Source organism: Antechinus flavipes, chromosome 2, assembly GCF_016432865.1.
Source record: "Antechinus flavipes isolate AdamAnt ecotype Samford, QLD, Australia chromosome 2, AdamAnt_v2, whole genome shotgun sequence".
Lineage (NCBI taxonomy): Eukaryota > Metazoa > Chordata > Mammalia > Dasyuromorphia > Dasyuridae > Antechinus > Antechinus flavipes.
The window spans coordinates 439,155,028-439,169,141 of NC_067399.1; the positions used below are offsets into that span (position 1 = coordinate 439,155,028).

The 14,114-nt window shown below is 33.8% G+C and overlaps 1 protein-coding gene across 6 annotated transcripts in view; it reads left to right on the forward strand.

Moving 5' to 3' along the window:
• The window catches only part of ITCH (itchy E3 ubiquitin protein ligase), a 154,392-nt gene that overhangs the window by 45,408 nt on the left and 94,870 nt on the right, over positions 1-14,114 (forward strand). For all 6 annotated transcript variants that reach the window (XM_051979154.1, XM_051979152.1, XM_051979153.1 and 3 more), the window contains one exon: positions 1,779-1,869. In XM_051979154.1, the coding sequence (XP_051835114.1) occupies positions 1,800-1,869 (70 nt within the window). In that variant the 5' untranslated portion in view covers positions 1,779-1,799. The remainder of the gene's footprint in view (positions 1-1,778; positions 1,870-14,114) is intronic.

Sequence of the window (14,114 nt, forward strand, 5' to 3'; positions counted from 1 at the left end):
TTTGTTACTTCCATGATCCTATCTATCCATCTCATCTTTTACTGTCCCCTTCTCCATTTGCTTTCAATATTTCACAAGATCAGGGGCTTTTCCAGTGAGTATTTTCTTTTTGTTTTGTGGTCAAAATACTTAAGCTTCAGTATTTGTCTTTCAGTGAGTGGTCTAAATTATATATTCTTTGCTTCAATTAAATTGGATTATTCTCTGATTTACAAACAGCCATACTTGCTCATATTGATGCCTTTGCTATTCTTTATGCTTAACGTTCCTTTCTTGCTCCTTTTTGTCTATGGAGTTCCAACTCCTGCTTTAGAATTCCTACTTAAGTTGCACTTTTTCCTCTCATCCATTCTGTAAGAAATAACTTTCCATCTTGGATTTCTTAGAAATAGCATTCTATTTTAGAAATCTCTAATGTGCTTATCGCACATGACATGCATTATAAAATATTAGTGTCTTGTTTTCCCTCTAAAATGTAACTCTGAAGACAAGGGACTGTGCTTTAAACTTTTATCTCTCCTAAGATTTAGTGTCATATGTTGCACAGTGTTAGGTGCTCAATGAGTGCTCACTGAGTAAATGAATCTTTCACTTAAGACAAAATGAATTATTGATCGTATAGTAGGATTTCATTTTAGACTAAACTAAAAATTGTTTCATTCACATATAATGGAAAATGGAAATTGTAATGTTCGGGCTAGCTTCCTGGAGGTCCTTCGGAAGGACCTTGGTCTCAGCACGGTAGACACCATGAGAATGGACAAGAATAGAGTCCAAAGTCTTTATTATCTCTTACACAGTCTGTGTCTGTCATAGTCTGACCCAGTCTCCTCCAGCAGTCTGCCAGTCTGATTTCAGTCTGACTTCCTGTCCCCAGTTCTTATATATCCTATTAAAATTACATCATTACAGCTTACTGAATATGTGCTAACTAGAGAACTATTACATTACCATGCTAAGTACTAAGAATATGTAAACTAGATAACCATTGTCTCATCAGTTCTCTGAGTTAACACCTTGTTTCAACTACACTTCTTTCAAGTATATTTCTCCAGAGTTCTGGCTAAAGTGAGCAGCCAGGGTTGCTGTTTATAAGATCAACTGCTTAGTTTTCTATTACTGCTAATGGACCCTAGCTTAACCATTTTCCCCTTCTTCCACTTTATAAATCATCTGCTTTCAGTGTCTTTATAGTTCTCAGAGAAAGTACTCATCCCTTTCTCCATTCAAACTTTTGTAAAATATGTTGTTTAGAGAACATCTTATATTGTATTCAGGTACAGGTGTACCATATGTAATGTTGCCTCAACCCAATGTTATTTTTTAATAACATTAACATGTTATAATGGGATCCTTCTGAAAATAGTTTAAATGATTATTGAAGATGCAAATTGGATGATTAACCACAACCCAAGCTAGTACTAGAGCCCTACTTGCTACTAAGTCACTTGAATTTACTCTTACATTATTACACTTAATGTCATTTTTTGGAGGTACTATTTGAAGAATTAGCCTGGGTAGGCCTGTAAGTTATTCCATTCCAAAACATCTTTGATGAAGAAATCCCCTATTATATGAATGAGGTCTTGTAAAGGAAACTATTTTGTAGATTTTTTCATTTAATATAATTAATTATAACTAGATCAGCAAAGAATAGTTTAATAACTAGGTTACCTGCTAGGACATGGAGAATAGCCTTGTTGCTGTTTTTATGATGCTTTTTATTAAAATGAGATTGTGTATGATGATATTTAAAATGTCTCCTTTGCCACATCTAGGTCCATAGTCCAGTTGGTGGCATGTCTGGCAGTAGTTCACGGTCAGGGTCTGTGGGGGGATTGACCATGAAATCACAACTTCAGATCATTGGTAAGTCTTTGATAAGATAGTCGTTTATATTTTCTCTAAGTTGAAAAATAACATTGAGATGGGAATTATTTGTCTCATATCTATTTATCAAATTATAAATTAAAATTAAATTTTAAGGCATAAATTGTGTTTAAATTATGTTTGTATGTGTATGTTTTTGTGTGTATGTTATAGCTTACTCAATTAGATTGTACGCTCCTCTTGGGCAAGGATGACTTATATCCCTGTATTTTTAATAAAACCCAACAGAGGGCTTTTGTATACATTAGATATTTGATAAATATTTACAGATTGGCTTGCTTCTATGTTGAAGAGTAACTTTTTATTTCTTACATAATGGTTTAATAATAGTATAAAAATAAATTTAAAATAAGAACAAAATCCTTGTTCTTGCCATTGATCTTGTCTAAATGCTGTTGACTTTGTCTCTCCAATATTTCATTTTTTCCCCTTCTTTCTACGCCTACTGAACCATCCTAGTTCACATTTTCATCTTCTACCACTTTGCCTGAATCTCTACTTGGTATTTGTTTATACTTTTCCTTGTTTCTTGTGCTATTGTAAACTACTTGAAAATAGAGTCTGGGTAGGATCAGAACAGTAGTGTCACTCTCAAATAGAAATTCCATGAATCCTGCATGTTGCAAGGCTGTATGTTGACCTAAAAAGCCATAAATTAATATTATTGATTTTGTGTTGTATTTTTATTTATTTTGGTAAATATTTTCCAATTACATTTTTGTTTTTTCATAATTTTTATTAGTGTTTTGTTTCTTAAATCATCATAGCTGTCTCAAGTATCCTTCCTAGAGGGTCATCTCATATGACATGCAGTGTTTTTTTAGAGAGAAAAAAAAAAACCCAGCCCAACTAATAAATACCTTGAAAAACTCCAAAAATAGATATTGTGTATAACACTTGTGTCCATCCCTTCTCCATGAAGGGGTGGGTTGGGGGTGTCCTTACATATCTCTTCATTTAAGTCTTGCTTGATTTTTATAATTTTGTTGCATTACTTTTATTTATTTATTTTGCAGTGGTGGGGGTATCCTTCCATTTAAGTGTTGTTTGATTTTTATAATTTTGTTGCATTCCCTTTTAATTTTTTTTTTTTTTGCTGCTATCTAGTTTTTCCATATTCAGGATTTTTGTAATTATCATATACATTATTTTCTTGGCTCTGCTTAATTCTTTATCAGCTCATAGATCTTTCCATGCTTTTCTATATTTATCATATACTTCATTCTTAGAGCTCAGGAATACTTCATTACATGAATATAACTCAATTTGTTTGCCATTCCCCAATTGTTGAGCATCAATTTTATTTCTAGTTCTTTGATATATCACAAAAAAGTGCTGCTATAAATATTTTGGTACTTATAGGAACTTTCTTGTTGATAACTTCTTTGAAATGAGCCACATTCAGACACTTTATTTAAATAATTCCAAAGTACTTTGTAGAATGATTGTATCATATCACAGTTCTACCCACAACATAATAGCATGTCTCTCACCTTACAATCCTTCTAACATTGACTTTTGCTATTTTTAAAAAAAATTTTGCTAATCAGTTGATGCAAAACCTTAAGGTTGTTTTGATTTGCTTTTCTTATTAGTGATTGTGGAGCATTCTTTCATGTGATTGTGAATAGTTTGCAAATCTTCTTTTGAGAATTGTTCATATTCTTTTATTACTTATCTGTTCCCAGTTACATTTTAATTTGATTCTGGTGTACTCATCCTGAGTTTGACACCTTTGTTCTAAGAGACAATTTTATGTGTAGACTCAATAGTTTTAGATCCAGGAAGAATCCCTTAAGACACTTTTCATGTGATTCTGGGCCTTATCTGTTACATGGGGGTATCACAAACACCTGTTTCCCAGAGTTGTTGTAAGACTCAAGTGAAGATATGTTAAAGTGCTTTATAAACCTTAAATTACTAACTATATTGATGTGAGCCTTTTATGATGATAATCCACCAATGCTTAACAAAGAATTTTTGAAAAGTGAATTAAAGAATAGGAAAGAGATTTTTTTCTGGACAAATTATTGAGATTTTGGTGATCTTTGAGAGGTTACATGGATCCATCCTCTCAGGAAAGAAGGGATGAAAGAGAAGAAGACTTCTTCACTATTTCATGATTCTTTAATGTCTTTTGTTAAGTAACCTGCTTTTAGTAGATGTGATTCATGCTCTAGAAAAGATTAGGATCACTTGATTTACCTCTAAGATCTCTTGATAGCACCAAAATCCCGTGATTCATTTTTTCTTTCAGCTTTAATCAAGATATTGCAGAAGAATGTGGGATCCAATCCAAACTGAACCACCTTTGTTCCTAATCCTGAAGCATGTGTGATTTTTAAAAAATAGAAAGCTTAAATTAATGAATGTTGTGGTGAGATGACAATTTAGTAATGGGTCTTTTAAATTTGTATAGGTGTTTGAAAAATTTTTGTTTTAACTTTGGAAATTTCTTGGGAAATTTTTTTGGCAACAGGAATGTTTGTCATTCATGATTTACATTAGACCCTTTCTATATAGTTATTTTGTTACAAAAGTTCAATCAAAAGAACTTAATAATAAATAATACATTGCTCAACTTTTATATAAACATCAGCAAATACTGCAAAGAAAGTCCTCAAAAATCATTAGGAATGATTTATTAGAAATGCTTAAAAAACTTTCAGTAACTTCTCATTATCTACAAAAGTGATTCCTAGACTTGTTGATGCTATTAGTTCATTTCTAAGCTTTACCATATAAATGAATGGGAAACTACTATTAGTGTTGGAAGAATAGGGAAGTCAAACCCTCTTCCCCTATAAAGTAGAAGTTAGTTAGCAAAGTTCTATTCCTTATCATTTCCTCCATATCCCATACTGCTAAATGAAAGCATTCCTGAAAAAATTAAATTCTCCCTTATCCTAACCCTTTTATATGTTAACTCTGGTCAAAACCTTTTTTTTTATTATAGGTTTTTCTTTACAAGATATATGCATGGGTAATTTTTCAGCATTCATAACTGCAAAACCTTTTGTTCCAATTTTTCCTCTCCTTTCTTCCACTGCTTCCCCCAGATGACAGGTTGACCAATACATCTAAAATATGTTAATGTATAAGTTAAATACAATATATGTATAAATGTCCATAGTTATTTTGCTGTACAAAATGAATCGGACTTTGAAATAGTGTACTATTACCCTGTTGAAGGAAATAAAAAATGCAGGTGGACAAAAATAGAGGGATTGGGAATTCCATGTAGTACTTAATAGTCATCTCCCAGAGTTCTTTCGCTTGGTGTAGCTGGTTTAATTCATTACTGTTCTATTGAAACTGATTTGGTTCATCACATTGTTGAAGAGGGCCACATCCATCAGAATTGATCATCATATAGTATTGTTGTTTGAAGTATGTGATGATCTCCTGATCCTGCTCATTTTACTCAGCATCAGTTCATGCAAGTCTCTTCAGGCCTTTTTGAAATCACCCCTCTGATCATTTCTTACAGAACAATAATATTCTATAACGTTCATATACCACAATTTACTCAACCATTCTCCAATTGATGGGCATCCACTCTGTTTCCAGTTTCTGGCCACACACAGAGGGTTGCCACAAACATTCTTGCACATACAGGTCCCTTTCCCTTCTTTAAAATCTCTTTGGGATATGAGCCCAGTAGTAACACTATTGGATCAAAGGGTATATGCACAATTTGATAACTTTTTGAGCATAGTTCCAAATCACTCTCCAGAATGGCTGGATGTATTCACAATTCCAGCAACAATGTATCAGCGTCCCAGTTTTCCCACATTCCCTCCAACATTCCACATTATCTTTCCCTGTCATTCAAGCCAATCTGACAAGTGTGTAGTAGTATCTCAGAGTGGTATCTCAGAAATGTAAATCTTAATTTGCATTTATCTGATTAATAATGACTTGGAGCATCTTTTTATATGGCTAGAAATAGTTTCAATTTTTTCGTTTGAGAATTGTGTGTTCATATCCTTTGACCATTTATCAGTTGGAGAATGGCTTGATTGGTCAAAAACTTTTTGATGTTTCTTAAAGCTTTTGTTGAAGAAATAAAGATTTTTAAAAATCCACTTAAATTTTTGAATTATTTCTATTAAAGCATTAGTAGGTAGTGGCGTATAAGGAAATGTCTGGCTTTGATTTTCCCCTTCTGCCACCTCAACCGTATGACTATGGATACATCACTTTTCCTCCCTGAGTTTCCTTTTCCTTATCTGCAAAATGGAAGTAATATCTAATAGCAACCACCTCTTCTAGTAGTAAGGGGATCAAATGAGATAATGTATTTAAAGTGGCTTAGAAACTTTAAAGGGTCACATTAATTTTCTAATTGCTATTATCCTATAAAATATCAGTTGAATATTTTAATGGGTTAAATAAAAAATGATGGTTAGAGTAATATAAAATAGAACCATGTAATTACTTCTCTGTACCTTAAAGTTTGAGGATTCCCACATCCTTTAAAAAAATTTCTATCAGAAAGTTGTGATGACTGCGTAATTAAAATCAGCTGCAGTCAGGAATTCAGGTTAAGGGAAAAATATTCAATCTTTATTCTCAGTAGAGGTGAAGAAGTATTGCCATAGCAATATGGGCAGCTGGGACAGGAAGCCAGTTAGCAGAGGGGGATTGGAGCTGAAGGGCGGTCGCAATAGCAATGTAAGCAGCTGTGACAAGATGCCAGCCAGCCAGCAGTCTCTCTTTTTGCTTTCCTTTCTACTCCCCTGCCTCCCCCCACCAAAAACGTCATTTCCTATACAACACATCAGGACTTGCACAAAGAGTGGGCGGGGGCCACTCTTTCTCCAAGCATATATATTAATAGAGTATGGTCCAATTACTATTTAGCCTCATGTGCTTGGGACCTCAGTGCATCAACTCAAGCCTCAGCTCATTACAAAAATTTATTTTTACACATAAATAATATTGAAAAATTATTTTAATATTACTGTATATGTACATATATAATCAGTTTTTATTTATCATACGAACAATAAATTGTAATTTAGTATCTCTATCATTGGAAATAATTGAATCACTCACCTTGCCTTATTAGTGTTCCTTAAAAACTTTTCTCCCTGACTTATCTATTTTTGTTAGAAGTCATGCCCATTCATTTAGTTACTCTGCTCAGATCCCCAGGCTATTTTTCATTTTTCCCTTTTCACCTCCTACATCTAATTGATTACCAAGACTTGTCAGTTCTGATGGTGACAGAAAGGAGTATACTTTCTTCTCAGCAGTTCATGGAACCTATACATATATCAGGACATAAAGACCTCAAAATTAAATGCAGGAAGGCAGACATAGTAAATGCTTTCTTTTCAGATCACAGTGCAATAAAAACTACATTCAACAAAAAGTTAGGTGTAAATAGACCAAAAAAACTTGTCAGTTCTGTCTATGTTACATTTTTTGCATCCATCTCTTCTTATTTCTACTATCTACATCCTAGTCCAGGCCCTTATTACCTTACTTCCCATTTAAGACTACTGCATAACCTCCTATTCAATCTCTCCATCTCTTAGGTTGCTGATATATTATGCACAACTCTTGATTCACTTGATTTAAAGCCCTTCCATGGGTTCATGTCACCCAAACCATTCTAGAATCTTGTTGATTAACCACCAATATCCCAGGCCACACCCAATTTGGGTCACTGTTTGGGTCTGCAGATTGAATGTGAATGGCTATCATTTCTGCTTTGGCCAGAAACACTGGGGGTTTTCTCTCAGATTTTTATATACATATATATGTACCTATGTGTGTGTGTGTGTGTGTGTATACACAATTAAAAAAAATTTTTTTTGACTAGGTGAAAGAGGAGATTCTTTGCCTCAGTCAAACTGAGACCTGTTAAAGACCTTAGCTCAAAAAGTTCTAGGACTTCCATTGCACCCAGGGCCGTCTCCAGTGTTCCTGATCTATATCTGGCACTGGATCCAGATGGCTCTGCTCTGGAGGATAAAGTGAAGCAGGTGTTCTTGCCCAGCCCTCCTTCACTTAAGCCCAGTTCATCTGCATCACCTCCCTGAGACCATGTTCCTCTTTGAGAATGAATGACAGATTGGCTAAGATGACAGGAAAAAATAATGATGAATGTTGGAGGGGATGCGGGAAAACTGGGACACTAATGCATTGTTGGTGGAGTTGTGAACGAATCCAACCATTCTGGAGAGCAATCTGGAATTATGCCCAAAAATTATCAAATTGTGCATACCCTTTGATCCAGCAGTGTTTCTATTGGGCTTATATCCCAAAGAAATACTAAAGAAGGGAAAGGGACCTGTATGTGCCAAAGTGTTTGTAGCAGCCCTGTTTGTAGTGGCTAGAAACTGGAAAATGAATGGATGCCCATCAATTGGAGAATGGCTGGGTAAATGGTGGTATATGAATGTTATGGAATATTATTGTTCTGTAAGAAATGACCAGCAGGATGAATACAGAGAGGACTGGCGAGACTTACATGAACTGATGCTAAGTGAAATGAGCAGAACAAGGAGATCATTATACACTTCGACAACGATATTGTATGAGGACATATTTTGATGGAAGTGGATTTCTTTGACAAAGAGACCTAACTAAGTTTCAATTGATAAATGACGGACAAAAGCAGCTACACCCAAAGAACGAACACTGGGAAACGAATGTGAACTATCTGCATTTTTGTTTTTCTTCCCGGGTTATTTATACCTTCTGAATCCAATTCTCCCTATGCAACAAGAGAACTGTTCGGTTCTGCAAACATATATTGTATCTAGGATATACTGTAACATATCCAACATATAAAGGACTGCTTGCCATCTAGGGGAGGGGGTGGAGGGAGGGAGGGGAAAAAAAAATCGGAAAAGAAACGAGTGCAAGGGATAATGTTGTCAATATAAAGTAATTATTAAATAAAAATTTAAAAAAAAAAAAGAGAATGAATGACAAAGAACACCAACAACAATCACTCACCAAATAAAGTCTCTATACAGCCTGGCAATTGAGTCATGAATTCTGGTACCATTGTATCATTTTAGCTTTAAAGCTATACCTAACAATATACCGTAAGAGCCAGCTAAATGTGACTACTTACTAACCCCCCTACGGATCATTGTATTTTTTCCTGACTTTGTTAACCATGACATTTCTTATGTTTAGATGTCTTTCTTCCTCATTTCCAACTATTGAAATCCTCAGACAACTAACTTAGCTTCTAGTATTACTTCTTTAATAAAATCTAACCTCTTCCTTTTTTCCTTTCTCATACCTCAAAAGTTATTCTTCATTCTTCAAGTAATATTTTGTTTTGACTACTTTTATGCAGTTGGCAAGTTCTTTTATTTAATTATTTGATTGGGTATTTATTATTTCTCTACTGAATTATAAGAAGACAAGCTAGAGACTTGTCCTTTTATCATGATATCGTCTTCATCTGACATGTTGTATCCATACTTTTTGACAAATATTTACTGAATTAGCTCAGAATAGCAGCTAAATACTGGGTAGTAAAAAGTTAAGACCCTTGCCCTGTGGTGTCTATATCTAAATCTATATCAAGAAGAACTTGCAATGCAGAGTATCCAAACTCTATCTCAAAGTTTAGATAGAGTGGAGGTAATATAAACTAATAAGAATTGTATAGGATATAATTTGTTGATGTATCTATTCCCAGAAAACTTTACATTTCTTCAACTGGAAGGGTTAAAAGTCATCAGGTCAATTATTTTTACAGTAGATAGAGTGACTAGATGAGAGGTTTGAGGAGTTTGAGTTGTTAGGAAGGTGGAAAGAGTCTATGACAAAGAATCTTTATACTTAAGAATAATATTTAAATATTTAAAACTAGGATCTCCTTGGAAAGGGAATAAGAAAAGTCATTTTTTTTCTTTCCCCTGAGGCAATTGGGGTAAAGTGATTTGTCCAGGATTACACAGTTAGGAAGTGTGAAGCTGTCTGAAGTCGTATTTGAACTCAGATTGTCCTGACTTCAGGGCCAACACTCTATCCACTGCATTATCTAGCTGCTCCTTAAAAAAAGTCTTTTTTATATTTTCCTGTGCTTTGACAGAAATTTTAGCATAGCAACTCATTATGACCCTGTTGGGGATTTTCTTGGCAAAGATATTGGAATGGTTTATTTCCTTTTCCAGTGTATTTTATAGATGAGGAAACTGAAGCAAACAGAGTTAAGTGATTTGCCCAGAGATATATAGCTAGTAATCTGAATCCTAATTTGATTTGGATTCTTCCCACTATATCATCTAGCTGCCCTGAAAACAGAAAGATCCGCATTTATTTAGGGTATGACAAATACACGAATAAACCTCTGTAACATGCCACTTTCACTCAAGAAATATTTATTAAATATCTATTAATGTTCCAGATACTGTACTAAGTACAAGAGATATAAATACATATTTTAAAAAGACAGTCCCTCCCCTTAGTGGCTTACTGTCAAATAGGGGAAACAACACATTCAGTGGGAGGAGGGTAGAAGAAGGCATGATAGAACATTTAAGAGAAGTACAGAAAAGCAATATAACAGGTGAGAAATTTGGAGCCTCTTCTTTAAATGGAAGCTTTATCTCATTTCTCAAATATATATATGGAATTGAGCCAAATTTATAAAAATAAGAGCCATTCCCCCATCTGATAAATGATCACAAGATATGGACCCACAGTTTTCAGAAATACAAATCTGAACTATCGTATGATAATCATTATCATATGAAAAAAATGCTCGACATCACTAGTAATTAAAGAAAAGCAAATTAAAACAATTTTGACAGTACTATCTCACATCTATCAGATTGGCTATTGTAACAGAAAAAGAAAATTACAAATGCTGGAAGGATGTGGAATAATCATCAGGTACATTATTGGTGGAGTTGTGAATTAGTCCAGCCATTTTGCAGAACACAGGAACTATAAAAGGATATAAAAAGGATATATCTCCTTTCGCCAAACAATAAGACAGTTAGATCTGTGTTCTAAAGAGATCAGAGAGATAGAAGAACCTATATGTGCAAAAATGTCCCTTCACATTTATGGGGATTAGTGGTGCAGGAAGTCCATGAATATGAAAAACAACTCTAGGCCCTACCCCAACCTTTATTTTTTTTTAATAATTCTGATCATGTCAATTCTGATGGACATGGCCCTCTTCAACAATGAGATGAAACAAATCAGCTCCAATAGAACAGTAATAAATTGAACCAGCTCCACCCAGCGAAAGAACTCGGGGAAATGAGTGTGAACCACTACATAGAATTCCCAATCCCTCTATTTTTTTCTGCTTGCAGTTTTGATTTTCTTTACAGGTTAATTGTACACTATTTCGAAGTCTGATTCTTTTTGTGCAGCAAAATAACTATGGATATGTAAACATATATTGTATTTTTAACATATACTTTAACATATTTAACATGTATTGGTCAACCTGCCATCTGTGGAAGGGGGTGAGGGAAGGAGGGGAAAAATTGGAACAAAAGATTTTACAACTGTCAATGCTGAAAAATTACCCATGCATATATCTTGTAAATAAAAAGCTATAATAAATAATTTTGATTATATTTATTTAATAATACAAAGCAAAATAGCACATCATACCCATAAAAACTTGCAGTTTCCATATAAGAGAGATCAGTCTTCACAGCCACTTGTGTAACTGTAACAACTGCTTTACAAATTTCCTTCTACAAAAAACACAAGATACAAGGATCATTATGGGAAAAAATTAGGTGAATTTAGATGATGGTAGAAAAATGAAGAGGAGCCATTTCCAAAGAAAATACTTAGCATATAGTTTTTTTTTTTTTAACCTTGAGAAAATCTCTATTTAATTCACTCTTCAAAATTCCCCAGATGGTTTAACAGCAGTGCAAGATTTTATTGGTTGTACAGTAATTCACCTTTATATACCAACATTCAAGTACTTTGTTCGCAAATAAATATTTGAAAAGCTTGAGAATGTGCTTATCAGGGCATTCGACACATTTCATAATAAATGTGTTCCTATCCCATAGGTGAATATTATGAATTTTTTTTTCCACAAGTTCAGTGGAGGAGAGTCACAAGTCATAGCTCCCACAATCTCTCTCCCCCCCCCTTTTCTCTTTCTCTCTTTCTCTTTTTTTAAATAACTTTTTATTGACAGAATCCATGCCAAGGTAATTTTTTATAGCATTATTCTGTTCCGATTTTCCCCCTCCCTCCCTCCACCCCCTCCCCCAGATGGCAAGCAGTCCTTTACTTGTTGAATAGGTTACAGTATATCCTAGATACAATATATGTGTGCAGAACTGAACAGTTTTCTTGTTGCACAGGGAGAATTGGATTCAGAGGGTATAAATAACCTGGGAAGAAAAACAAACATGCAAGCAGTTTATATTCATTTCCCAGTGTTCTGTCTTTGGGTGTAGCTGCTTCTATCCATCTTTGATCAATTGAAACTGAGTTAGCTCTCTTTATCGAAGAGATCCACTTCCATCAGAATACATCCTCAAACAGTATCGTTGTTGAGGTATATAATGATCTCCTGGTTCTGCTCATTTCACTTAGCATCAGTTCATAGCATATAGTTTTTTAGTGCAATGTAATTTCTTACAAGATTTAATTGTTTATTAATGTATATATGTATACTTCTGGTAGTGAATTATAGCTTATTAAAAAATTTTTTTTGTTTTCTTTACCTATACACATCATTTGCATTCTTGGCAAGACACTGCAAATCTTCAGAAATTCTCATTTAATTATCAGAATAACCAAAACTGGGAATGTTACACCTGTAAATATCAAGGGTTGACTAGGTTTTTTGAGTTTTTTTTGTGGTGGCAGAGACTTGGAAATTGGCCGGATGCCTATTAATTGGATGATAGTTGAACAAACTATGATATGTAATTGTGATGGGATGCAATTGTGTTATAAGACATGATGAGGATTTTTAGAAAAACCTGTAAAGATTTATGTGATTTTTTTTTTTTTTAATCAAAGTGAACAAAATCAGGAAAACACTGTACGTGTTGGCAATGTTGTAATGCTTAACCATTAAAGACTTAGCTACTCTGATTGATGCAGTGACCATGATAATTCCAAGGGACTTCGTTTCAGAGAGAGAATTGAAGGATTCTGAGTGCAAATTGAAACATATTTTTTCACTTTATTTTTACTACTTTTTTTTTTTTTGCAACATAGTTAATATGGAAAGATATTTTGCATGACTTCACATGTATAAATGAATATCAAATTGCTTACTTTCTCAATAGGTGAGGAGGAGGAACTGGCAGTAGAGAAATAATTTCTAACTCAGAATTAAACAAAATTAGTAGAAATAGTAATAGGGCCCTGGAGCCCATGGTCATGTCTTCCTGTCAGGATCAGAGGGTCAAAGGGATATAAGTCAGGATATAAGTACTAGCCAAATTTATTTTTGTAGGATAATGAGATGTCCCATTGATGTGTTTTCTGGGAAAAGAAAGCTCAAGATTTAGAGAAGTTCAAAAGCAACATAGGTACAATTACTGTTTATCATTGATAAACATTGTATATACTTCATTGGATGGTTGGGGACGACGACTACAACGTTAATTTTTCAGATCTTTTACTAAGATGGAGAATTAGTAAAACTTATAAAACTTAAAAATTATAAAACTTAACTCCTTTGTTGATTTTGAATTTTAAAATGCTACTTTTAATGTAGATGTATCCTAGGCAAATTAAGTGAATAGAATGAACCATTTTTATTACTAAAATTTTATTTTGCAAATGTAATATCTGCCTTCTGTGGTATTTGAAGTTACATATATATTTAATAAGCTGGGGAAATCAATCAAACTTGTTTCTAATTATATGTCCACTTAGATTTACAATTCATTGAATTTCAGTTTGACGATTAAAAGTAGGCAAGTAGGTTGTCTCTTTTGAGATTGAATACAATAGGGAAGAATACCAAAAAAAGGAAGCCTAAGCAGAAAGAAGGCTTTATACTTCCTTTTCTTGTCTTCTCCTGGGGTCACTACTCTGTTTAAAAAGATAAAAGCAAGATGAAAAGGTAAATCCATTTTGGATCCTGGAAAATCATTCCCCAGCATATTTGGCCTTGAGTATAAAATGTTGAATTCAATGGTCATGATACAACCTCTTAGAAAGTTAGAAGCATAAAATTTAAATTAGTTGATTTTGATACTTTTTTTAGTGATATTTTATGGTAGTAATTAATATCT